The 25,281-nt window shown below is 48.2% G+C and overlaps 1 protein-coding gene across 1 annotated transcript in view; it reads left to right on the top strand.

Moving 5' to 3' along the window:
• LOC137647187 (enolase-phosphatase E1-like) overlaps window positions 1–25,281 on the top strand; it is a 47,688-nt gene that overhangs the window by 5,083 nt on the left and 17,324 nt on the right. The window contains exons 2-3 of the mRNA XM_068380512.1: window positions 16,211–16,355; window positions 24,426–24,567. Of these exons, the coding sequence (XP_068236613.1) occupies window positions 16,211–16,355; window positions 24,426–24,567 (287 nt within the window). The remainder of the gene's footprint in view (window positions 1–16,210; window positions 16,356–24,425; window positions 24,568–25,281) is intronic.

The raw sequence follows: 25,281 nt of genomic DNA, 5'->3' as shown, positions 1-25,281 counted from the left end.
TAAGAAACCATGGAGCAAGGTTTCGAGACCCTTAAAGCGAAAGTCAGTCCCTTCAGGACAGGTCCAGCGTCCTGGTTGTAGCCATTGGGACAGCTCTGACCCTGTGCAGTCATCGGAAGACTGCTCGCCGCCTAAACAGAAGCGTAACACAGGCTCCGAGAGTCTTAGTGTAGGCAATGTTTTGCAGTCACAGACGTTACCCTCGTCTCGAACCGCACCCACTCCCGTTGATCCTAAATGGGTTGTGCTGCAAGATATGCAGAATAAGCTTGCCTCTCTTATGGAGGATTATACTGCTGAGCAGGTTCACGATGATCCTCGCCGTTTAGCTGATCGAGATCCTGGCCGTCAGCCGCCCAAACGAGCCTTTGCTCGTCCTGTTGACGTTGACGTTACAAAGTCACGTCAGTCACGTGACGTAGAGCCTCACTCGATGCAGTCCCGTGTTGACTTTCAGCCGCTTGTGGACGTTCAGCCGCTGCCGCATGCTCGTGTTGACGTTCAGGACGTTCGCCAACCAGCGAAGTTGACTTGTTTTGATGTTGAGCATCAAGCACCGCAGTCAAGAGTTGTTTTGACTGCTCAGTCTAGGCAGTCAAGGCAGTCTCGAGTTGACGTCGAGCGTCCTCCCGCTCCTGTTGTTGTTGCTAGTCAGTCCGTTAAGCAATTACATGACGTAGCGTCCTGGACTGCTACTGATGCTCCTGTGCGTGTGGACTCTGCTTGTCAAGCATTGCCACCAAGGCAGGTCTCTCCCTTGCTTGAGACTCATCAGTTGTCGGACGAGGTTCCTTCAGATGAGGACGTTGCTGATCCTCATCCTGATGATAATCCTTTGGACATTTTGTCAGATGTAGAAGAACCTAAGGCTGTTCAACCTTCGATGGATTTTAAGAAGATCATGATGATTTTCAAGGATCTTTTTCCAGATCATTTTGTTGCTGTTGCTCCTCGTTCGCCTCCGTCTGAGTTTGCTCTAGGCTTAGCTGCTACCAAACCTGCCTTTACTAAGCTAGTGCTTTCTCGCTCTTCTAAGAGGGCTTTACGTCTTCTAGGCGACTGGTTGAATACCAGGAGGAGTTTGGGGAAGACGGCCTTTGCCTTCCCACCTTCTAAGCTTGCTTCTAGATCGAGCGTCTGGTATGACACGGGAGAAGTTCTCGGCTTGGGAGTCCCTGCCTCTGCCCAGGGTGACTTCTCAAGCCTCGTAGACTCTCCCCGTCGCCTGGCCATGAGACGCTCGAAGATTTGTTGGTCCTCCTCGGACCTTGACCATCTACTTAAAGGCGTATACAGGGCCTTTGAAGTTTTTAACTTTCTTGATTGGTCTTTAGGAGCATTAAGTAGGAATATCTCGTCTGCCGACCAAGATGTATCCTTACTTATGTCCTGTATGGACAAAGCCATCCGCGATGGCTCCAATGAGCTCGCCTCCACCTTTACGTCGGGAGTCTTGAAGAAGAGAGAAACCCTTTGCTCTTTCCTTTCAGCAGGAGTTACTCCCTGTCAGAGATCGGAACTGCTCTTTGCTCCCTTATCGGCTGCCTTGTTTCCACAACAGCTGGTTAAGGATATAGCTGCTTCGCTTGTGCAGGACACACATGACCTGATGGCGTCCTCTGCTCGCAAGGGAGCTCCTTCTTCATCCTTTGCTGTGAGACCCAGGATCGAGACTCCTGCGTCTAGATTTATCCCGCCCTTTCGTGGCAGAGCTCCCAGCATGGGGAGGCTCTCGTGCCGAGGGGAAGAGAGGTAAGAAGAGAGGAGCCAAGTCCTCCCGTGGCAGAGTCTGACTGCCCACGGCCTCAGACAGCGGTAGGGGCCAGATTGAACAGCTTCTGGCAGGCCTGGGAGAAGAGGGGTGCAGACCAAGAGTCTGTTCTGTTGCTCAAAGAGTGGTACAAAATTCCGTTTGTACGCAAACCTCCTCTAGTGACATCTCCCATAGACCTCTCTCCCAGGTATCGAGAGGAGTCAAAGAGACAAGCCCTTCATCAAGAAGTGTGTCTGTTGCTAGAGAAGGGAGCGGTGGTGAAAGTCTCGGACCTTCAATCACCGGGGTTTTACAACCGTCTCTTCCTAGTCCCAAAGCATACAGGAGGTTGGAGGCCAGTGCTAGACGTCAGTGCGCTCAACGTTTTTGTTACGAAAACAAAATTCACGATGGAGACCACGAAGTCCGTCTTAGCAGCGATCAGAGAGGGAGACTGGATGGTCTCTCTCGACCTGCGAGATGCGTACTTCCACATTCCTATACACCCGGATTCCCAACCGTTTCTGAGGTTTGTTTACAGGAATGTGGTGTACCAGTTTCGAGCACTTTGCTTCGGCCTCAGTCCTGCTCCTCTCATGTTTACGAGGCTCATGAGGAATGTGGCAAAATTCCTTCATCTATCGGGAATCCGAGCCTCCCTGTACTTGGATGACTGGCTTCTCAGAGCATCGTCCAGTCATCGCTGTCTGCAGGATCTACATTGGACGTTGGGTCTGGCCAAGGAGTTGGGACTTTTGGTCAACTTAGAAAAGTCCCAACTGATCCCATCCCAGACTATTCTATATTTGGGGATGGAGATTCGCAGTCTAGTTTTTCGGGCTTTTCCGTCTGCCACCCGAATAGAACAAGCCCTGCTCAAAGTCCAACTAATGCTGAAAAGAGAACGTTGTTCAGTCAGGAGTTGGATGAGTCTCGTAGGAACTCTCTCATCCCTGGAGCAGTTTGTCTCGCTAGGGAGACTGCACCTTCGGCCTCTCCAGTTCCATTTAGCCTCTCACTGGAACAAGGGCAAGACTTTGGAGACGGTATCAATCCCAGTCTCCGAACCAGTAAAAGCATGCCTGAACTGGTGGGACAGCAATATCAGTCTGAGAGAGGGCCTGTCCCTAGCAGTCAAGAACCCAAACCATGTGTTGTTCTCAGACGCGTCAGATTTGGGTTGGGGTGCGACCCAGGACGGTCGGGAATGCTCGGGTCTGTGGACCTCAGTTCAGAAGAGCATGCACATCAACGGCAAGGAGCTATTAGCAGTCCACTTGGCCTTGATGAAATTCGAAAGCATTCTTCGAAACAAAGTGGAAGAGGTCAACTCAGACAACACCACAGCTTTGGCGTACATCTCCAAGCAAGGAGGCACTCACTCCCACACGCTGTACATGATCGCAAGGGACCTTCTCATATGGTAAAAAAATCGAGGCATCTCCCTGTTGACGAGATTCATCCAGGGGGACTTAAACGTCTTAGCAGACTGTCTCAGTCGGAGGGGTCAGGTGATACCCACGGAATGGACCGTCCACAAGGACGTGTGCAAGAGTCTTTGGGCGACTTGGGGTCAACCCACCATAGACCTCTTTGCCACCTCGTTGACCAATAGGTTACCAATCTATTGCTCACCAGTCCCAGATCCAGAGGCGATCCACATAGACGCGTTTCTACTGGACTGGTCTCACCTGGACTTATATGCATTCCCACCATTCAAGATAGTCAACAAGGTACTGCAGAAGTTCGCCTCTCACGAAGGGACAAGGTTGACGTTGGTTGCTCCCCTCTGGCCCGCGAGAGAGTGGTTCACCGGGGTACTTCAATGGCTGGTAGACATTCCAAGGAGTCTTCCTCTAAGGGTATATCTCTTACGTCAGCCCCACGTAAAGAATGTTCATCAAAGCCTCCCCGCGCTTCGTCTGACTGCCTTCAGACTATCGAAAGACTCTCAAGAGCTCGAGGCTTTTCGAAGGAGGCAGCCAGTGCGATTGCGAGAGCTAGGAGAGCTTCTACCATCAGAGTATACCAGTCGAAGTGGGAAGTCTTTCGAGACTGGTGCAAGTCAGCATCTGTGTCCTCTTCCAGTACCTCTGTAGCCCAAATCGCAGATTTTCTTTTACATCTGAGAAATGTTCGCTCCCTCTCAGCACCCACTATTAAGGGCTACAGGAGCATGTTGGCTTCGGTCTTTAGACATAGAGGCTTAGATCTTTCCAACAATAAAGATCTCCAAGATCTCCTTAAGTCTTTTGAGACCTCTAAGGAACGTCGTATGGCAACTCCTGGATGGAACTTAGACGTGGTCCTAAGGTTCCTGATGTCAGACAGGTTTGAGCCATTATATTCAGCCTCCCTGAAGGATCTCACCCTCAAGACGCTTTTCCTAGTGTGCTTGGCTTCGGCTAAAAGGGTCAGTGAAATTCATGCCTTCAGTAAGAACATCGGCTTTTCCACAGAGAAAGCCACATGTTCACTTCAACTTGGTTTCCTAGCCAAAAATGAACTGCCTTCTCGTCCTTGGCCTAAGTCTTTTGATATACCTTGCCTGTCAGAGATCGTAGGCAACGAACTTGAAAGAGTACTGTGTCCAGTTAGAGCTCTTAAGTTCTACTTAGCTCGTACTAAGTTCTTACGAGGTGGATCTGAGGCCTTATGGTGCTCAGTTAAGAAACCATCATTACCTATGTCAAAGAATGCTTTGTCATATTTTATCAGATTTTTAATCCGAGAGGCTCATTCTCACTTGAATGAAAAAGACCGATGCTTGCTTAAAGTTGAGACGCACGAAGTAAGAGCTATAGCAACTTCCGTGGCCTTTAAGCAAAATAGATCTCTGCGAAGTATTATGGACGCGACCTTTTGGAGAAGCAAGTCGGTATTCGGGTCATTTTACTTAAAAGATGTCCAGACTCTTTATGAGGACTGCTACACACTGGGTCCATTCGTTGCAGCGAGTGCAGTAGTGGGTGAGGGTTCTACCACTACATTCCCTAAATTCCAATATCCCTTTAATCTGTCTCTTGAAATGTTTTTAATCTTGTTTTTGGGTTGTACGGAAGGCTAAGAAGCCTTTCGCATCCTGGTTGATTTGGCGGGTGGTCAAATGTCATTTCTTGAGAGCGCCCAGATTAGGGGTTTTGATGAGGTCCTGTTGTATGGGTTGCCGCCCTTGATACTTCAGCTCCTGGGAGTCTTTCAGCATCCTAAGAGGATGGCTGGGCTTCGTGAGGAAGACAGACTAACAAGGCAGAGTAATCGTCTTAAGTCAACTTCCTTACCAGGTACCTATATATATTTGGGTTTTGTTATGATATAACTGTCAAAAACTAAGCATATATGCTGTAAACTGTATTAATACTGGTCTCTACCCACCACCATGGGTGTGAATCAGCTATTATATATTCACCGGCTAAGTTAAATATTTAAAAATGATATTTTGATTATAAAATAAATTTTTGAATATACTTACCCGGTGAATATATAAATTAAAGGCCCCCCCTTCCTCCCCGATAGAGACCCAGCGGGATGAGAAGAACTGGAGCTGTTTACATGTATATGCGGTATCTGGCCGATAGTTGGCGCTGGTGGGCACACCCGCAACCTTCATAGCGATCGCTCGCGAGTTTTTGTGTTTTTCTGTCGAGCCGCCGGAGACGTCAGCTATTATATATTCACCGGGTAAGTATATTCAAAAATTTATTTTATAATCAAAATATCATTTTTCTGCTTTTTCTCTACAGCGTGTGTGTGTGTTTGAAGTTGACCGCCTTTGTTATTGCTATGCATACGTGCCCTGGTATTGCCGGCCGCCCTTGTGGTATCTTTATGTCGGCCACGGATACGGATCCTCACACCCTTTGCCCGCAGTGTCGAGGCCGACGGTGTGACCAGGGAAACGTGTAGTGAGTGCAGGTAGTGGTCTGCCTCCCATTGGGAGAGGTTTGGCCGCCGGCGTAAGAAGAAGTCCAAGAGAGACCGTTCTTCTGGGGATGCCTTGAAGGAGGAAGGTTCTCGGGAGTCTTCTTTTGTCGCCCAAACCTCCTCCGAAGCTCCCCCTTGTTCGGCTCCTAAGAAGATTTGGCCGAGTGTTAGCGCAGGCCCTAGTTCTGTTTCCCGACCTTGGGTGGGGGGAGAGGGCGTCGCCTCCCATAGCGGGGCGGTTCCCCCTCCTCCTCCGGGGGAGGTTATTGATAATTCACTGTCTGATGATGATCTTTTACAGATTTGGGCTTCCCTGGGGCTTAAGGGCTTGCCCTCCAGGGTTGCCCTGATTGACCTTGTCCAGTTGGGGGCCGCCGTTAAGCAGTCGCCGGTGATAGCAGAGGTGACTCTCTGTCTATCGTCGACGTCGTGGTGGCAGAGGCCTCCGACGGGGCGGGGCAATCCTCTGCAGGTGCAGTTGAGGATGTTGGTGCTGACGGCTCTCCTCCCCCTTCTGTACATCCTTCGAAGGGGGAAGGGAGTCCTACGGGCTCGTCTGCTGTCCAGCTTCCCTCTAAGGGGAGTGCCTTGACTGAGACTCCTCTTTGGAGGACTGGTGGTCCTGATGATCTTCCTCGTGGCCGCCTTCGCTGTAAGGCTCACCGTCCGCTGCGTCACAAGGGCCTCCCTTCCCCTTATAAGGGTGTTAAGAGGCGCCTTTTTGGATCTTCTTCTTCCGAAGGGGACTCTCCTCGTCGTATTCAGCCTACAGCTCCAGCTTCTTTAGACCTCTCTGGGGATCGGTCTCCTACTCCTGCTAGAACTTCACCTTCTGGGGACCTCGTCACCCAACGGGCAACGGTCCCTTCGGGGCAAAGGGATTCTTCCCTTACACGTGCAGCGTTAGCGCACAGGCGCTCTCCTGCTCGTCAGCGCTCACCTGTTGATGTTCGCCCTCCTTCTCGCCAGCGCTCTCCTGAGGACATCCTTCATCCTGTTGTTCCTGAAGAGCGCTCAGCGCACCAGCGTTCCCCTGCTCACCCTTCTGCAGTGTTAGCGCACTGGCGCTCCCCTGCTCGTCAGCGCTCTCATGTTCGTCAGCGCTCTTCTGAGGATCATCGCCCTCTTGCTCGCCAGCGCTCCCCTGTGGTCTCTGAATATCCTGCTGTCCCTGTTGGGCACCCTGCGCGCCATCAGTCTCCTGAGCTCTCTCGCGATCCTCAGCTTGTTCCTGCGCAACATCGCCCGCGTTCTCCAGCACGTGTTTCTGAAGCACATGTTCGCCCACGCGCCTATGCTCTTCCTGTTCCTGTTCATGAACGCGCCGCGCCAACTGTTCCTTCTGTTCGTGAACGCGCCGCGCCAACTGTTCCTTCACAGGATTTCACGCGTTGCCCTCTTGTTCCTCAGCGATCACCTGCTCGCCAGCGTTCACAGACGATTCTACAATCGCCTGCTCGTCAGCGTTCTCCTACGCGTCAGCGGTCACCTGAACATCGGCGATCTCCGGATCGCCCGCGTGACTTACCGCCTGCGCGCACGCGGTCTCCAACGCGTCGTCGCCCAGAGATTCTGGAAGGACATGGTTCGCCCTTTGCTAGCTCGCCCTCGCGTGATCGTTCACCTGCGCGTCCTACTCGCTATCGCTCGCCAACGCGTCACCATGCGACAACGCGCCATCGCTCGCCTGTGCACCAGCGTTCCCCAGCGCACCACCGATCGCCTGCTCGCAATCGCTCTCCCTCGCGCTACAGGTCTTTGGACCAACGTCCCCAGCGATCTTCGGAGCGTTCTCACTCGCCCACGCGGCAACGCGTTCCCTCGCCATTGCGCCAACGCATTCGTTCGCCGGCTCGCCCACGCGCTCGTTCGCCTGTACGCCCTCGCGCCCACTCTCCTGCGCGCCCGCGCGATCACTCGCCTGCGCGACCGTTCGCCTTCACGCGACCATCGTTCGCGTCGAATTTCACAGCCAGTGATAGCAGCAGGAACGCGTGCTCCCAGACAGCGCTCTGGATCGCCTCCATCTAAACGCCCGACTGTTGTGTAGGACAGGGAAGACACTGCAGAGAGGTTAGTGCGTCTTTCTTCCCCCCCTCTTTTCAGGCAGGTCCAGTGGTGTCCACTCCGATCCCTTTCCCTCCAGCGAGGATTTCGGACTCTGTGTCCGTGGAACAACAGACTTGGTTTGGTCCTCTGATGCGGGCGTTAGTGAGGGTAATGAAACCAGCACTCGCCGATCAGGGCAACAAACCAACGGCTGCCTCTCCTACGCTGAAGAGAAAGAGAGGAGTGGACTTTGTGGTGACTTCCCCCAGGGCGAAGTTGGTTCCCAAGAGGTCTGTCGGGAAGGCCCGTTTTCCTTCTCGAGCGTTTTCTCCTTCTCCCGTGGACGAGGCTTTTCCGTCCTCGGGTGAGTCCAGTGAAGCGATAGTCTTCCCCTCAGCACCAAGGGGGGAGCCTTCTCTTCATGGAGGAGAATCGTCTCGTGCGGAAGGGACTCTTCGAACCTCTTTGTTGGGATCCTGTATCCCTCCCAGGAGGGAATACAAGGACTCCAAGACCATCCCGAAATCATCTTCGAGGATTCGCCAGGAACCCACGGCTCCCCGGGGGAACGTCCACGCTTCACCCCAGGAAGAGATTCCGGGGACAGGAGACTTAGCTGCCAGCCCGCAAGGAGGATCTTTGGAATCTGAACATGCCTTCTGGCAGGTCCTGAGCCTGATGAGGCAACTCAACGGGCTCATGAACCCCGTGATCGCCCCCCGAGAATGCAAGGACACTATCTTGGACGAAGTGTTCGACGTTCGGAAGGCCCCCAAGTCCAGTGCGGCTCTGCCCTGGTCTCGGGGTCTGAAGAGTGCCAGAGCCAGGGCCAACGTCCAGCTCGCGATTCTTGCCTCCTCCAGTCGTTCCTCTGCCGAGAACAAACTCATCCCTCCTCCTCGTCTTTAGCAGAGGAGGTATTTTGAGATCTTGGGTGAGTCCAGTCTCGCTCATCCTCTCCATCACTTCGTGGAGGAGCTGGCAAAGGGAGTTCCCCTTGAGAAGCTCTCTGCCTGGCAGGTGTCGTTCTCGGCTGCGGAGACCCTGAGCCATGAGAAGGTCGCGAAGTGTGCCATTCAGGCCACTTCGTGGCTGGATTTTTGGCTAGGAACTCTGGGCATCCTATTGCACTCCGAGGACTTGTCTAAGGAGACCAATAGGAAGGCCCTGGAGACCTTCTTACTCTCGGGCACCCGCTCCATCGAGTTCTTGGCGCACCAGGTCACCACCCTGTGGGCCAACTCGGTGTTGAAGCGGCACGATGTGGTGACCGACAGATTCCATCCGAAGGTCCCCGCCGTGGATGTGTGTAGGCTCAGACATGCTTCCCTTCTTGGGGAGAATCTGTTTGAGCCACAGGACATGGAGCGAACGGCCGAGAGGTGGAGGAAATTTAGTACGGACTACCTCCTCCATAGGGCCCTTACAGCTCGGCCCTATAAGCCTCCAGCTCCGCCGCAACAGCAGCAGAAGCCTCGCAAGGCTCCGAAGCAGGCACCGGCAGTTAAGAAAGTGGTGTCTAAGCCCCAGCCCTTTCCAGCCAAGGTCAAGAGGGGCGGCAAGTCCTCTAGGGGAGGCAAGACTCCTAGGGGTGGCGGCTGCGGCCGCAAGCCTTAGGGGTGGCAGTCCCCCTGCGTGTCCACCTGTGGGGGAATGCCTTCAGCGTTGCATCCGCAGGTGGCAGCAACACGGGGCCGATGCTTGGACGGTCTCAGTGATCGGCCAAGGCTATCGCGTCCCGTTCACAACATCTCAACCTCCCCTGACAGCGAATCCAGTGTCGTTGAGCTCCTATGCCACGGGGTCGGCAAAGGGGCTGGCCCTTCAGGCCGAAGTCGAGACCATGCTAAAGAAGGGTGCTCTCCAGGAGGTCGTCGACGGCTCCCCAGGCTTCTTCAGTCGACTCTTTCTTGTAAAGAAGGCGTCTGGAGGCTGGAGACCTGTCATCAACCTCTCGGCTCTGAACGGGTTTGTCAAGCAATCCCGGTTCAGCATGGAGACAGCGGACACGGTCAGACTTGCAGTGAGACCGCAAGACTTCATGTGCACACTGGATCTGAAGGACGCGTACTTCCAGATCCCAATCCATCCGTCTTCCAGGAAGTACCTGAGATTCTGCCTAGATGACAAGATCTACCAGTTCAAGGTGCTGTGTTTCGGTCTCTCCACAGCTCCTCAGGTGTTCACCAGAGTTTTCACCCTGATTTCATCTTGGGCGCACAGGAACGGCATTCGTCTCCTTCGTTATCTGGACGATTGGCTGATCCTAGCAGACTCGGAGTTGACCCTTCTTCGGCACCGAGACAGGCTTCTAGGTCTTTGCCAGGATCTGGGGATCGTGGTAAATCTCAAGAAGTCCTCTCTGCAGCCGTCCCAACGACTGGTTTATCTAGGTATGCTGATAGACACCAATCTCCACAAAGCCTTTCCATCAGACGACTGGATAGCAAGGCTAAGGAGGGTGGCGGAACCCTTCCTCAGGCGAGAAGAGCTCCCCGCCCAGTTGTGGTTGCGTCTCTTAGGTCACCTGTCCTCCCTGGCTTGTCTGCTTCCAAACAGCCGCCTCAGGATGAGATGCCTGCAGTGGCGGCTCAAGTCCCGGTGGAATCAAGGATCAGATTCTCCGGACATTCTGATCCCGATGGGATCTTTGGAATTGACGGACTTGCGGTGGTGGCTGGTCGACGAGAACCTGCGGAAGGGAGTGAGTCTTCTCGTCCTCCCCCCGGAATTGACTCTGTTTTCGGACGCGTCTAAAGAAGGGTGGGGGGCGCACGTTCTGAACCAGAGTGCCTCAGGCCTTTGGTCAGAATCAGAAAAGTGCCTGCACATCAACCTGCTAGAATTGAAGGCCGTCTTTCTGTGGACCTGTTCGCGACAGCGTTGAACTTCAAGCTGCCTCTGTACTGCTCCCCAGTCCCGGACCCCAAGGAACTCTGGCAAGATGCTTTCCAGCAACGGTGGGACAACATTAACGTTACGCCTTCCCACCGTTCTGTCTGATGAGAAGGGTGCTCAACAGGACCAGACTATCGGTCAACTGTTCGATGACTCTGGTAGCGCCGCTATGGCATCATGCGGAATGGTTCCCGGACCTTCTGCAGCTCCTGACGGAGCTCCCGAGGGAACTTCCTCCACGACACGAGCTTCTCAGACAACCCCACTCCGACGTCCCTCACAAGGCCGTGGCCTCGCTTCGGCTTCACGCCTGGAGACTATCCAGCGTCTCCTCACTGAGAGAGGCTTTTCGCAACAGGTTGCGGAGAGAATGTCTCGGCACCTGCGAAGATCTTCTGTGGGAGTCTACCAGGCGAAGTGGAGAGTCTTTTGTGGTTGGTGTCGTGGGAGGGGTATCTCTCCACTCGATGCCACTATTCCAGCAATAGCGGACTTCCTCGTTTATCTGCGGGAGGGAATGCGCCTTTCTGTCTCGGCAGTGAAAGGCTATCGCTCAGCCTTAAGCTTGGCCTTCAGGCTGAAAGGCGTGGATATTTCTTCCTCGCTAGAACTCTCTCTACTCATACGTAGCTATGAGCTTACTTGCCCTCAGTCGGAAGTGAGACCTCCTCCTTGGAACGTGGTTCGTGTCCTCAGGGCTCTTAAGAGACCTCCCTTCAAACCATTACGCCAGGCCTCCGATCGCCACCTGTCTTGGAAGACGGCTTTCCTACTCGCTTTGGCTTCGGCCAAGCGGGTTAGTGAACTTCGTGGTCTCTCGTACGACATCGCCCATTCAAGGGGATGGGGGGAGGTAACGTTCAGCTTCGTCCCTGAGTTTGTAGCCAAGACTCAGAATCCTGGAGTGCCGGATCCTTGGTTCGACTTTCAGGATCGCGAGTCTCTGCTCTGTAACAAGCGACCCAGACCAGCTGCTACTATGTCCAGTGAGGTGTCTGAGGCACTACTTGAAGAGAACGGCTGCAGTCCGTCCTCATGTGCGAGCTTTGTTTGTGAGCACAGGCAGGACTAAGAGGAGGGTCACCAGGAACACCATCTCAGCTTGGATTCGAAGGGTTATCCACCATGCCTTGAATCCAGACCTTCCTCCGTCACGTCGCCCAAGGGCACACGATGTTAGGGGTGTTGCTACGTCCCTGGCCTTCAAGAGAAACTTCTCTGTGACGCAGGTACTTCAAGCTGGGGTCTGGAAGTGTCAGACGACCTTCACAGCCCACTATCTGCAAGACGTGACCCACAGGAGCCTCGATACGTTTTCTATCGGCCCTGTGATGGCTGCACAACAGCTGGTCTAACCTCAGGCTCCTTTATGGACAAGTAGCAGTAGGTTGAGGGCGTTGTTACCCGGTCTTAGTCTGCGAGAATGAAAGAGTATGTCTGACCCTTACTTCTTTCTTCATTCTCCCCTCTCTTGGGGAAGCAGCATCCTGGTCCTCGCATAGCTGACCTCGACCTCTGCAGGTAACCCATGCTTCTTTGTGCTTCTAGTATTAAGCTTAATACTGTTGCGTCCCTCATACCTTGACGAGGTGGTATTGGGAATGTCCTATCCTAGATTCCTATCTAAAAGTCTCAAGGTCAACTTCATAGGACGAGTCACACTTTCCTCCACACACTGCTTATGTAGGCCCCTCATTCCTAGCGATGCTAGGAACTTGTGAGGTGCAGGGGCTCCTTTTCTCAAGTGCTGCTCACTGAGGGATTGAGCCCCCGGGCAAAGCCGAAGTCAGTAAGGCTGGGGACTTTCCACCCTTCCTAAGGGGTAAGTCACCCAATGTAAATAGCGTGGTTTGTGTTTCGGTTACGGAACAAATGACAAATTCGAAGATAATTTGTATTTTTCCTAACCATACAAACTTTAGCTATTAACACATATTTGCCCGCCATCCCTGGCCCCCAAGTCAAGTCCTACCTCTAAGTGAAGTGAAGCAAATCACCGGTGTGTGTGGGGGAGGGGTAGCAAGCTACCCTTCCCCTACCCCCCGCTAACTAGCGCGGGGGTAATTAACCCTTGTTAAAAACTATTGGCTCGTCGTTTCAGCTACGCTAAAAGGTAAACCCAATGTAAATAGCTAAGGTTTGTATGGTTAGGAAAAATACAAATTATCTTCGAATTTGTCATATTATTTCTAACTTTGTCATATTTTCTCTAAAAGGGAAATGGCCACTGGTTTTGTATGCTGCTAATACGGTCATCTTTCTCTTACACAAATACAGTACAAGAATTGTTTCAATTTTGTGACAGTATTATGATTGAAGGCTATAAATGGGTACTAGAACTAATAATACAGAAAATGGGAAATCTTTTTTTTTGGACAGGAGAACCATTTGTCAGAATTTTTTAAAAATATTCTTAGGGTCTTCTATCATAGCAACCAAAACAAAAGTAGTAAAAAGGGTTTGTTCCATAACTGGAATACAAACCTACGCTATTTATTAGGGAAAAGGGTGTTCTTACGAAAGTAGATACCGTATCTAAGTTATCTTTAACTGCTGAACTAAGTAATGGAGTTCAAACTGTTGTTTTAGGAGGTTTTTTTTCAATTTTGTTGCTGAAAATCAGTTTACGAATGTTCTGCTACAGTAAAGTAAAATCAACTCTGGAGCTTTTGAATATCAACGGACCAGTCCTTCAGTGGGCATAGAAATTAAGGTATCCAAGAATGATGGCCATCTTCTTCGGGGTCTTGAATTGATTGATGTATCACCTGTAGGGAAACATGAACTCAAAAGCACGTATAGTGATACCAATCCTCTGGCTTTGTCCCTTGTCTAACCAGAACAAGAGACCATACAGATTTTGTTTATTTTTAATTATGAGAACCTTACCAAGTCCCTGCCCCCCTCTACGAGCGTGCTTAGTTAGGGGGAACATATTTTCCTTTTAGATGTTGTAAATTAAGGAGATTTCTCTGATTTACAGGTATGGTCTCCAGTGAGTGTTGAAAATCTCTAAAACGCCACAAAGAACACTATTTCTCAAGGCACTGAAACAGTGTTACTGGAGGGATCCACTATTCTCCGTTACGTGCTCAAAGTGAGCCCGGCCTTCCTATTATGAGAGGCTTCAAAATGTAGTCTTCCTCACAGAGATAAACCATTGGCTTCTCTGAGAAGACATCTTTTCCAATTTTAGATGGCCTTAGGATGTCTACTATGGCATCATTTTCAGACTCTAAATTATTATTATTTGGTCATTTCGCCTGAATGCTAGTGTGCGTTTACCCCTGCAGGCGTAGGTCTACAACAGAAGGGTAATCCAAGTTGCCACACACATGCATACCCAATCTGACGTGCCATTGGGACATTCCGGCGTAACCACGTGTAAGATAGGACAGGTTGCCACCATTTCAGGATAGTTTTGTGGAAGTGGTGGGCAAGAGCTTGTCTACATTACCCAAATGGAATAAATTGGCAACTCCGACACACATTCCTTTGTTGGCGAAGATTGCAAAGAACCCAGATTTTTCTCAATTTTAGGTTTATAAGAGTAAGAAGGTGGCAGAAGCTTATTCACCTTTTCTTTCTGTAGTTCTGTCTACACCTTATCCAAATCAGCCCCCTCAGAAGAGATAGAGGTCAGATTTTCCTTCAGATGTTACTATGTCCTTTAAGGGTGCTGAGGTGCTACCTCAATTGTACTAGGTGAGCAAGGCCTCACCTACACCACCACTTCATTAGTATGGGGAGGGTAAAGATGATTTCTAAAATGTTAATCTCATAAACTTTGTTGCCCCTTCTTTGTACAGTATATACCTCCTCCGTAAGGGGTTACAGTGAAAGCCCACAATGTCAAAAGAGGTGTGAGCACCTCCTGGGCCTTTAGAAGAGACCTCTCTGTTTTGCATGTTCTCCAGGCAGGCATCTGGAAACGTCAGATGACTTACGCCGGTCATTATCAGCGGGATGTAACACAAATCCATGGATACGTTCCCCTGGGGCGTGTAGTGGTTGCGCAGCAGGTTATGTAGCTACCTCGGCTACTCTTACATGACCAGTAACTGCAGATCGAGGGCTGAGGTTGCAAGTAAGTCTGGGATGAAAATAAACAATGACTGGCTTTTTCATTCCTTTCAGTCTTCTGTCTTTCTTGGGAGCATAGCCTTAAGTACCTCGCAAGTTGGACTTGGTCCGAAGTTAGCAAAGATCACTTAGCTTTCAGCTACCTAATATGTACACACGGAGGAGTTTTCCCCACACTTCTTATAAGGGGGACTTATGTTACCAGGCAAATCCAATAATCCATAATTTGGTATTCAAGGATAGATTCAGCTAACCCATTTCCTCTTTTGCCAGGTTACAGCACAAGGGTTTCTAGCTATAGTATAACCATTCAAGTCATGGCCCACAAGTTTTGTGGTTCACCAGGTGTAAGCGACCTTGATTCTGCTGCATCTCTTGATAGATGAGTCTCAAATTACTGGGTTAGTTTCCAGCCAGTTGGAACGGGGGAGTTTCTCCCATCCTTTAGTAAAGGATGATGGTTTGTATTCGTTTAGGAATATATCACAAATTTTTATTAAAGTTTGTGTTATACCTAACTATACAAACTTGTCGTCGACGGGCGAAATCTAACCGAGGCCCGTTGCGTCAATTGGCGTAGGAGATGATGATGATGATACAAACCTGTATCTATTACTAAAACTTTTCTGCCAGAACCAATACCCAAGTAAGTCCCGACTGCCATCCAATTGAGTTGTCAGTGAGCTTACGGGAGGTGGTTGCATTCCCACACTAACAGGTGAAAACCACATGTCAGTTATTTACACAATTTTATAAGTTTTAATTGCTGTGTTTCAACCAAGCTGTTATCTAATCTCCCTTATAGTAAAGGACTTGGGTTTGTATACTGTAGTTAGAAGAAATACAAATTACTTAAAGGAGAAATACAAATTACTTAATTTTTTTTTCTTTTTATATACATAAAACCCCGTTTACGTTGGTTCGGCATATGGCAGTTCTTACTTCATGTTGCTCAGCTCAGTCTTAAGTATTAAATACAAAAATGAAATCCAATTACGTCATTTTTTTCCGACTTTACGTCTGTCTGAAGTCATGAAATGTTAAAATACTGTATTTCATATGCAACCTTATTGATATAATTATCTGGATTCTTAAAAATAACAGCAGGTTGCAAGTTTTATCATGTTCAGAACTTTTATATGGGGAATGCATACAGTACTGTAAGTCACTTCATAGTGTTAAAATCAGACATCGGGTCTCTTTGAACCAATTAATGAAGTAGGGTGAACCTATTACTGTACTGTATTTGGAAGTAAAGAAATTGAGAATTTTTCTTAATACAATATAGATACTGTAAAGCCTCTGGTGCCCATCTTATAGTACCTGTATCATGTAAACTGCAGGTACAGATCAACATTCTTTATGTCTATAGGTCAAGGTCCTTCGTCATCTAAGAAATTGTTGTCAAATTAGGAAATTCTTTTTTCAATTTTAAATTCCATATATTAGTTCTATAAGATTTTCATTCCTTTTCAAGTACTGCATTTAAACTTTTTTTTCCAGGTATTTGCAAAGGATGGGCTTAGGCTACCTAGTGCCAAAAGTGGAAGACTTAACAAACGAAACCAAGACCCTGAAAGTAATCACTGCCCTTGATGACAGAGTCAGTTCTAAATATAGAGAGTTAGCACCCAAAAGAGTCAGAGCAGTGAGTATTTTAAAACTGTTTATGAAGTTACTAATCTAGAAAGGACCTTGCATGATAAAATAATTTTTTATGGAGAGAAATTTTGTGCTCGTACAATACGCAAGAGTTCCAAGTGTTACAAGTGTAAGTTGTATTAATGTAATTTGCCTTTTGATTTTGAGCACAAGCAAGCCTATATGTTTTAATGTTGTTAATGTTTTTAAAATATTTTTTTTAAATATTTAACTTAGCCGGTGAATATATAGCTGCAACTCTGTTGCTCGACAGACAACTCTACGGAAAAACTCGCCAGCGATCGCTACACAGGTTGCGGGTGTGCCCAACAGCGCCATCTGTCGACCAGATACCCAGCTCTCATGTAAACAAAGACTCAATTTTCTCTCTGTCGACGTGTCGACAAGACGTACTTTACTCGCTGTTGCTAAACTGGAGTTTTTCACATCTAATTGGTGAAGTACTATATTCTAGTTTTGAGCTTTCGCTGTGCAGGGTTTTTCTTCACACAAATCCTTGAACTCTTTTTTTATATCGGATTCTTTGTTGATGACTTTTTGATCGTTTTTTGGAATTTCCCTTGACCAATTCAAAATGGCTGACCCTTCACAAGTTCCCAAATTTAGGAAATGCAATGCTAGGGACTGTTCTAGGCGTCTTCCGAAGGCTTCTATCGACCCTCACACTGTTTGTTCCAATTGTCGGGATAAAACCTGTCAATTGGAAGATCGGTGTGAGGAGTGCGTTGGTCTTTCGGAATTCGATTTTATCGAATTTCAAAAGTACACACGTAGGCTAGAGAGAGATAGAGTTAGGAGAAGTTCTTCTCGTTCTATTGATGTATCCTCTCCTCATGCCCCACAACCTATTCCTTCCCCTGTAATGGTTGCTCCTAACCCCCCTCCTAGCACTCAGGAACCATCGATGGCTGACATGATGCGTGCCATCCAGGCTCTGGGTGAGAGAGTTGAGTCCCTTGCTAGTGACCGTAATCAGCTCATGGCGGATGTGAAGGAGCTTAAGTGCCAAAGTGCAGTGGGAAGTGCTATAGTGCCAAGTGATAGTGTTGTGGACAGTGTTGCGCTTGAGGGTTCGTCTGTTCGTGCCTGTCGTCCTCCTAGTCCGGGACCTCTTGCAAGCTCCCAAGTCCAGGGGAGAAGCAATGTCGTACGACGCATGGGTTCGAGAGGCTTTAATCAGCGAACAGACGTTCCCTCCGTGGTATCGGGCGTATCTCCCCAAGATCGCTCCTACCTACCTAAGACGAGAGAGCCCATTTATTCCTCGTCGTCTGAAGGTGTTTCTCGCAAGAAACTTTGGACCAAGGTCTCGCGACCGTTAAAACGTAAATCGGTCCCTTCAGCACAAGTCCAACGTCCCGGTTGTAGCCACTGGGTCAGTTCGGACTCGTTGCCGTCATCCGATGACTGCTCACCGCCTAAGAGAGGCAAAGCGGTACCGCTTCAGACACTAACACCGTCTGTCGCCGCACCTGCTCCCGTAGACCCTAAGTGGTCTCTACTGCAAGACATGCAGTCTAAACTTACGTCTCTGATGCAGGACTTTCATGCGGAGAAGGTTGCTGCCGTACCAGCTAGTGCAGTACCTAGCCTACAACCCTCCAAGCGATCGGTTGTGCGTCCTGTGGACGCTGAGGTAACCTTCTCACGCACACCAGTTGAGAGAGTTCCTCCACCCATGCATTCCAGTGTGATCTGCCAGCCGCATGTTGACGTTAAGCGACGCACGGAGGTTGCCTTTGACGTTCTGGATGTTCAACAACCGTCAGAGTTGCCTTGTTTTGACGCGGTGCGTCAACCTCCGCAACCCAGTGTGGTTTCCACTGCGCAACCCAATCAGTCTAGACAGTCTGGGGTAGACGCTGTGCGTCCCCGCGCTACCATGGTTGTTGCCAGCTCACAGACTGGGCAGCAGGTCCATGACGTTGCGTCCGGCTCAGTCACGCATGCACCAGTGCGACCGGACTCAGCGAACCAGCCGTTACCCACTCCGTTGCCGTTTCCTCATCAGTTGTCGGATGAGGAACTTTCTGATGATGATGTTGCTGCACATATAGATGAACCACAATCAGAATTGGACGAGCCTAAGTCTACTCAACCCTCTTTGGACTTTAGAAAAGTTTTGGCCATTTTCAAAGAGCTGTTTCCTGACCAGTTTGTTTCTGTGGCTCCTCGTTCTCCGCCTTCAGAGTTTGTTTTAGGCATGCCTTCTACCACTCCTGCCTTTACTAGACTCATCCTCGCACGCTCGTCCAAGAGAGCTTTGCGGGTGATAGGAGACTGGTTGCAGTCCAAGAAGAGTTTAGGGAAGACAGCATTTGCTTTTCCCCCTGCTAGACTCTCTTCTAGATCGAGCGTCTGGTATGCCACGGGAGAAGTTCTCGGCTTGGGAGTTCCTGCCTCTGCCCAGGGCGACTTCTCAAGTCTTGTAGACTCTCCCCGCCGCCTTGCCATGAGACGCTCAAAGATTTGTTGGTCATCATCGGACCTGGACCACCTTTTGAAAGGAATCTTTAGGGCCTTTGAAGTTTTTAACTTCTTAGACTGGTGTCTAGGAGCCCTAAGCAGGAAGATCTCTTCGACAGATAAAGAGACTTCCTTGCTCATTATGTCCTGCATGGACAAGGCCGTCCGTGATGGGTCTAATGAGCTTGCTGCATCATTTGTGTCCGGAGTCCTAAAAAAGCGAGAATCTCTCTGCTCATTCCTTTCTGCTGGAGTTACACCGTGCCAGAGATCTGAGCTTCTCTTTGCTCCTCTTTCCAAGTGCCTTTTTCCAGAAGTCCTGATTAAGGAAATAGCCGCTTCGTTAGTGCAGAAGGACACTCACGATCTCGTTGCGTCCTCAGCTCGCAAAGCTCCCCCTTTGCCTACCTTGTCAGCTAGACCAAGGATGGACACTCCAGCGTCTCGCTTTATTCCGCCCTTTCGTGGCAGAGCCTCCAGCAGAGGAGGTGCTCGTGCCGAAGGGAAGCGAGGGAAGAAGAAAGGATCCAAGTCCTTTAAGGGCAGAGTCTGACTGCCCACAACTTCAGACAGCAGTGGGAGCCAGACTCAAGAACTTCTGGCAGGCCTGGGAGAAGAGAGGCGCAGATGCACAATCTGTGAAGTTGCTCAGAGAGGGGTACAAGATCCCTTTTGTATGAAAACCCCCTCTAGCAACGTCTCCCATCGATCTCTCTCCCAGGTACAGAGAGGAAGAAAAGAGACGAGCCTTGAAACGGGAAGTGTCTCTTTTGCTAGAGAAGGGAGCGGTGGTCAAAGTCTCGGACCTTCAATCTCCGGGATTCTACAACCGCCTCTTCTTGGTTTCAAAGAAGACAGGAGGGTGGAGGCCGGTGCTAGACGTCAGTGCTCTGAATGTCTTTGTCACAAAGACGACGTTCTCCATGGAGACCACAAAGTCAGTCTTAGCAGCGGTCAGAAGGGAAGACTGGATGGTCTCTTTAGACCTAAGGGACGCCTACTTCCACGTCCCCATCTACCCAGACTCCCAACCTTTTCTGAGATTCGTTTTCGAAAAGGTGGTCTACCAGTTTCGGGCCCTGTGCTTTGGCCTAAGCACAGCTCCTCTCGTGTTTACGAGGCTGATGAGGAATGTAGCCAAATTCCTCCATTTATCGGACATCCGAGCCTCCCTTTATTTGGACGACTGGCTTCTCAGAGCCTCTTCCGGTCGTCGCTGTCTGAAGGATCTAAAGTGGACTCTAGATCTGACCAAGGAATTGGGTCTCCTTGTCAATATGGAAAAGTCGCAACTGGTCCCATCCCAAACCATTGTGTATTTAGGGATGGAGATTCACAGTCTAGCTTTTCGGGCTTTTCCGTCGGCCCCCAGAATAAGTCAAGCCCAGTTATGCATCCAGAACATGCTGAAGAAGGAACGCTGCTCAGTCAGGCAGTGGATGAGTCTGGTAGGGACGCTATCATCCCTGGAACAATTTGTGTCATTAGGAAGACTACACCTCCGTCCGCTTCAATACCATCTAGCTTTTCACTGGAAAAAGGACAAGACGCTAGAAGCGGTCTCGATCCCCATTTCCGAAAAGATGAAGTCTTGTCTGACTTGGTGGAAGGACAGTATCAACCTAAGAGAGGGTCTTCCCCTGGCTGTTCAGACTCCCAACCACGTTCTCTTCTCGGACGCATCGGACGTGGGCTGGGGCGCGACATTAGACGGTCGGGAATGTTCAGGACTGTGGAACTCGAGTCAGAGGATCATGCATATCAACTGCAAGGAGCTGCTGGCAGTACATCTGGCCTTGAAAAGCTTCAGGTCTCTCCTTCGAGGCAAAGTGGTGGAAGTGAACTCGGACAACACCACTGCCTTGGCGTACATCTCCAAGCAAGGAGGGACCCACTCACTGACGTTGTACGAGATCGCAAGGGACCTGCTCATCTGGTCAAAAGGTCTAGACATATCACTAGTAACGAGGTTCATCCAAGGCAACTTGAATGTCATGGCAGATTGTCTCAGTCGGAAAGGGCAAGTAATTCCAACAGAATGGACCCTCCACAAGGATGTATGCAAGAGACTTTGGGCCACTTGGGGCCAACCAACCATAGATCTCTTTGCAACCTCGCTGACCAAGAGGCTCCCAATCTATTGCTCACCAGTCCCGGACCCAGCAGCAATACATATAGATGCCTTTCTCCTAGATTGGTCACATCTAGATCTCTACGCATTCCCACCGTTCAAGATTGTCAACAGGGTACTGCAGAAGTTCGCCTCTCACGAAGGGACAAGGTTGACGCTAGTTGCTCCCCTCTGGCCCGCGAGAGAATGGTTCACCGAGGTACTTCGATGGCTAGTAGACGTTCCCAGAAGTCTTCCTCTAAGGGTGGACCTTCTACGTCAGCCACACATGAAGAAGGTACACCAAAGCCTCCTCGCTCTTCGTCTGACTGCCTTCAGACTATCGAAAGACTCTCGAGAGCTAGAGGCTTTTCGAAGGAGGCAGCCAGTGCGATTGCTAGAGCAAGGAGAGCATCCACCCTTAGAGTCTACCAATCGAAGTGGGAAGTCTTCCGAGACTGGTGCAAGTCAGTCTCTGTATCCTCGACCAGTACCTCTGTAGCTCAAATAGCTGACTTTCTCTTATACCTGAGAAAAGGACGATCCCTTTCAGCTCCCACTATCAAGGGCTACAGAAGCATGTTGGCATCGGTCTTCCGGCATAGAGGCTTAGATCTTTCCAACAATAAAGATCTTCAGGACCTTCTTAAGTCTTTTGAGACCACTAAGGAGCGTCGTTTGGTTACACCTGGTTGGAATTTAGACGTGGTACTAAGATTCCTCATGTCAGACAGGTTTGAGCCGCTACAATCAGCCTCCCTGAAAGATCTCACTTAAAAGACACTTTTCCTGGTATGCTTAGCCTCAGCTAAAAGAGTCAATGAGATTCATGCCTTCAGCAAGAACATCGGATTTTCGTCAGAAAAAGCCACATGTTCGCTACAACTTGGTTTTCTAGCCAAAAATGAGCTGCCTTCTCGACCTTGGCCTAAATCGTTCGATATTCCCAGCTTATCGAAGATTGTAGGCAATGAACTAGAAAGAGTCTTATGCCCTGTGAGAGCTCTTAAGTTCTATTTAAAGCGCACTAAACCTTTACGAGGCCAATCTGAAGCTTTATGGTGTTCAGTTAAGAAACCATCTTTGCCTATGTCAAAGAATGCTTTGTCCTACTTTATCAGACTGTTAATACGAGAAGCTCATTCACATCTGAGTGAGGAAGACCAAGCATTGCTTAAGGTGAGGACGCACGAAGTTAGAGCTGTCGCAACTTCCGTGGCCTTTAAGCAAAATAGATCTCTGCGAAGTATAATGGACGCAACCTATTGGAGAAGCAAGTCAGTGTTTGCGTCTTTTTATCTAAAGGATGTCCAGTCTCTTTACGAGGACTGCTACACACTGGGACCATTCGTAGCAGCGAGTGCAGTAGTGGGTGAGGGCTCAACCACTACAATTCCCTAATTCCATACCCTTTTAATCTTTCTCTTGAAATGTTTTTATTGTTGTTTTTTGGGTTGTCCGGAAGGCTAAGAAGCCTTTCGCATCCTGGTTGATTTGGCGGGTGGTCAAAGTCATTTCTTGAGAGCGCCTAGATTAGGGGTTTGATGAGGTCCTGTTGTATGGGTTGCAACCCTTGATACTTCAGCTCCTAGGGGTCGATCAGCATCCTAAGAGGATCGCGAGGCTCCGTAAGGAAGACGTACTTAAAAGGCAGAGTAATTGTTCAAGTCGACTTCCTTACCAGGTACCTATTTATTTTGTTTTTGTTATTTTGATAACTTCTAAAATGAAATAAAAAACTCTTAGCTCATAAAAGTGTAAACATATATTACTGGTCTCTACCCACCATCCTGGGTGTGAATCAGCTATATATTCACCGGCTAAGTTAAATATTTAAAAATGATATTTTGATTATAAAATAAATTTTTTAATATACTTACCCGGTGAATATAAATTAAATGACCCTCCCTTCCTCCCCAATAGAGACGCAGTGGGACGAGGAGAAAATTGAGTCTTTGTTTACATGAGAGCTGGGTATCTGGTCGACAGATGGCGCTGTTGGGCACACCCGCAACCTGTGTAGCGATCGCTGGCGAGTTTTTCCGTAGAGTTGTCTGTCGAGTAACAGAGTTGCAGCTATATATTCACCGGGTAAGTATATTCAAAAATTTATTTTATAATCAAAATATCATATTTTAATTTTTCATTACTTATATCGTTTATTGATTTCCTTATTTCCTTTCCTCACTGGGCTATTTTTCTCTGTTGGAGCCCTTGGGCTTATAGCATCTTGTTTTTCCAACTAGGGTTGTAGCTTAGCTAGTAATAATAATAATATTTATAGAAAAAAAGTCATAATATAAATATAAAACTTATCTGCTCTCAGAAACCCAATACTGTATGAAGTCTAGAGAGACGTTGTGATATAGACTTGCACGTGTTTATAAATCCTCGATGTTCTGAGGGATCTTTGCAATCAGCTAGTGCTGGAGGGACCTCTAGCGATGAAATCTTAGGGTGCATTCAGAAGGTATAGATAGAGAAATGGGTTTTCTGAGTCATCATGAGGCTCAACACTACACAGTATTCTAGAAATTTTATTTCGGTTCTGACCAAGTTGTGGAATGATCTTCCTAATCGGGTAGTTGAATCAGCAGAACTTCAAAAGTTTAAAGTTGGAGCAAATGTTTTTGTGTTGAACAGGGTGATATAAATCTTTTTATAGTTATATATGAATTATCTGTTTTAATGTTGTTATTGTTTTTTAAAATATTTTTAATTTTTCATTACTTCCTGTATTGTTTATTTCTTTTGTTTCCTTTCCTCACTGGGCTATTTTTCCCTGTTGGAGCCCTTTGGCTTTTAGCGTCTTGCTTTTCCAACTTGGGTTTTAGCTTGGCTAGTAATAATGATAATGAAATGGCGATATTTCGAGGAATTATTGTATTTCTAAAAGAACGGTGGTAAAGGAGGTACAGTAATCCCTTGGCTAGTGCGGATGTTATGTTATAACCTCCCTCTCCTGTGATAGGTGAAAAACCTCGATGTAGATTCATACAGTAATCTACAGTACTGTACTGTATATTTATTTTCATTACTGTATTTTTATAATTTTTCAAATTTTTTTTTCTATATATTTAAGCTTTTATAAGCTCCCAACCCTGTTTTCAACCCTTATTACACTCTTAAACACTTTTTAAACTAAAACTTATTTTTACTGTAAACATCTAACATAAAGAAGTAATGACTAAAATCCAACCATACCATTGAAAATACATAAACTTGATGATGATTATGATTAACTGTGCAGTACGTAGATGACGACAGTGATGAACTCCATATGTGTGATTAATTACCGCATTAGTAATATGATCTTACCAATGCACTCGTACATGAAAAGCAGCATCTTGTTGGTACCTCTTAAAGATCTCATTTGTGTAGTTGTATTCCCTGTTAACATGTAATTCATTCATTGGCGATAAGATATAGCCTATGTTGATAATTTATTGTGGATATTTACTAAATTGTGCTTTCTTTCAGGTAGTAAAACAAGAACAGCTGTTAAAATTGAAGGAAAAGAAGCCATGCAAGTTACAGGAAAATATACAACCAAAGTTACAGAAAGAAAACTATACAATACATATGAAGATGCCAGAAGAAGAATTCCTGTTTAAAAGCAAAGGTATGGATATGCTATAATTTTGATGAATCTTACTTGTGAGTCACACAGTAGCCGTGTTACCCCATACGAATGGGAAAAAAGCACGCTAATAGAAGAAGAAGACAGTAGCTAAAGTCTATGAGAAGGAAAAACACTTTGTTCCGACACAGTAGAAACTTTTGTCTTTCAAAATCGGGGTATGTCTTCAGCAGAGATGAAACTGCCATTGAAATGTTAACAAGGTAGTTGGTTAATGACGGGTGGTGTGAAGAGTGAAGCCCTGGCTGTCTGCCTGTCACAGAATAGCCACTTTTGTGTTTGGTTGTAACAAGAAAAGACATACCGTTGCGCTGCTCTCTTTTGAGTGTTGAATATTTTCTTTCTTAAGTTTGTGATAACTTTTTTTCTTTTATTATAAGCACTTGCTGTGAAAGTAGAAGCGAAGCGCAGTGAAAGGTGAGCATGTGATGGAATGGATTATGCTAAGGATACACATTCATGTGAAGCTATTCTTCTATTCCTTTTCCTTTTTCCTTGCTGATTCTGACAGTTCTCAAGAAGTAATCTAGGAAAGCCCTTCATAAGAAGTCCCACGCGTCGAAGTAATCTCTTTTTAGAGAAGGAGACTTCCTGCCTGTGTAGATTGGTGTACTTTCTTGGGTCAGGTACAGCTGCCATGCATCTGTGCTGGTTTGAGGTGAGTAGGGTCCTATCACCTATCTTGTACTGATGGTC

This window comes from Palaemon carinicauda, chromosome 9 (genome assembly GCF_036898095.1).
Source record: "Palaemon carinicauda isolate YSFRI2023 chromosome 9, ASM3689809v2, whole genome shotgun sequence".
In the NCBI taxonomy this organism is placed as follows: Eukaryota; Metazoa; Arthropoda; class Malacostraca; order Decapoda; family Palaemonidae; genus Palaemon; species Palaemon carinicauda.
This window is presented reverse-complemented; position numbering and strand designations above follow the sequence as displayed.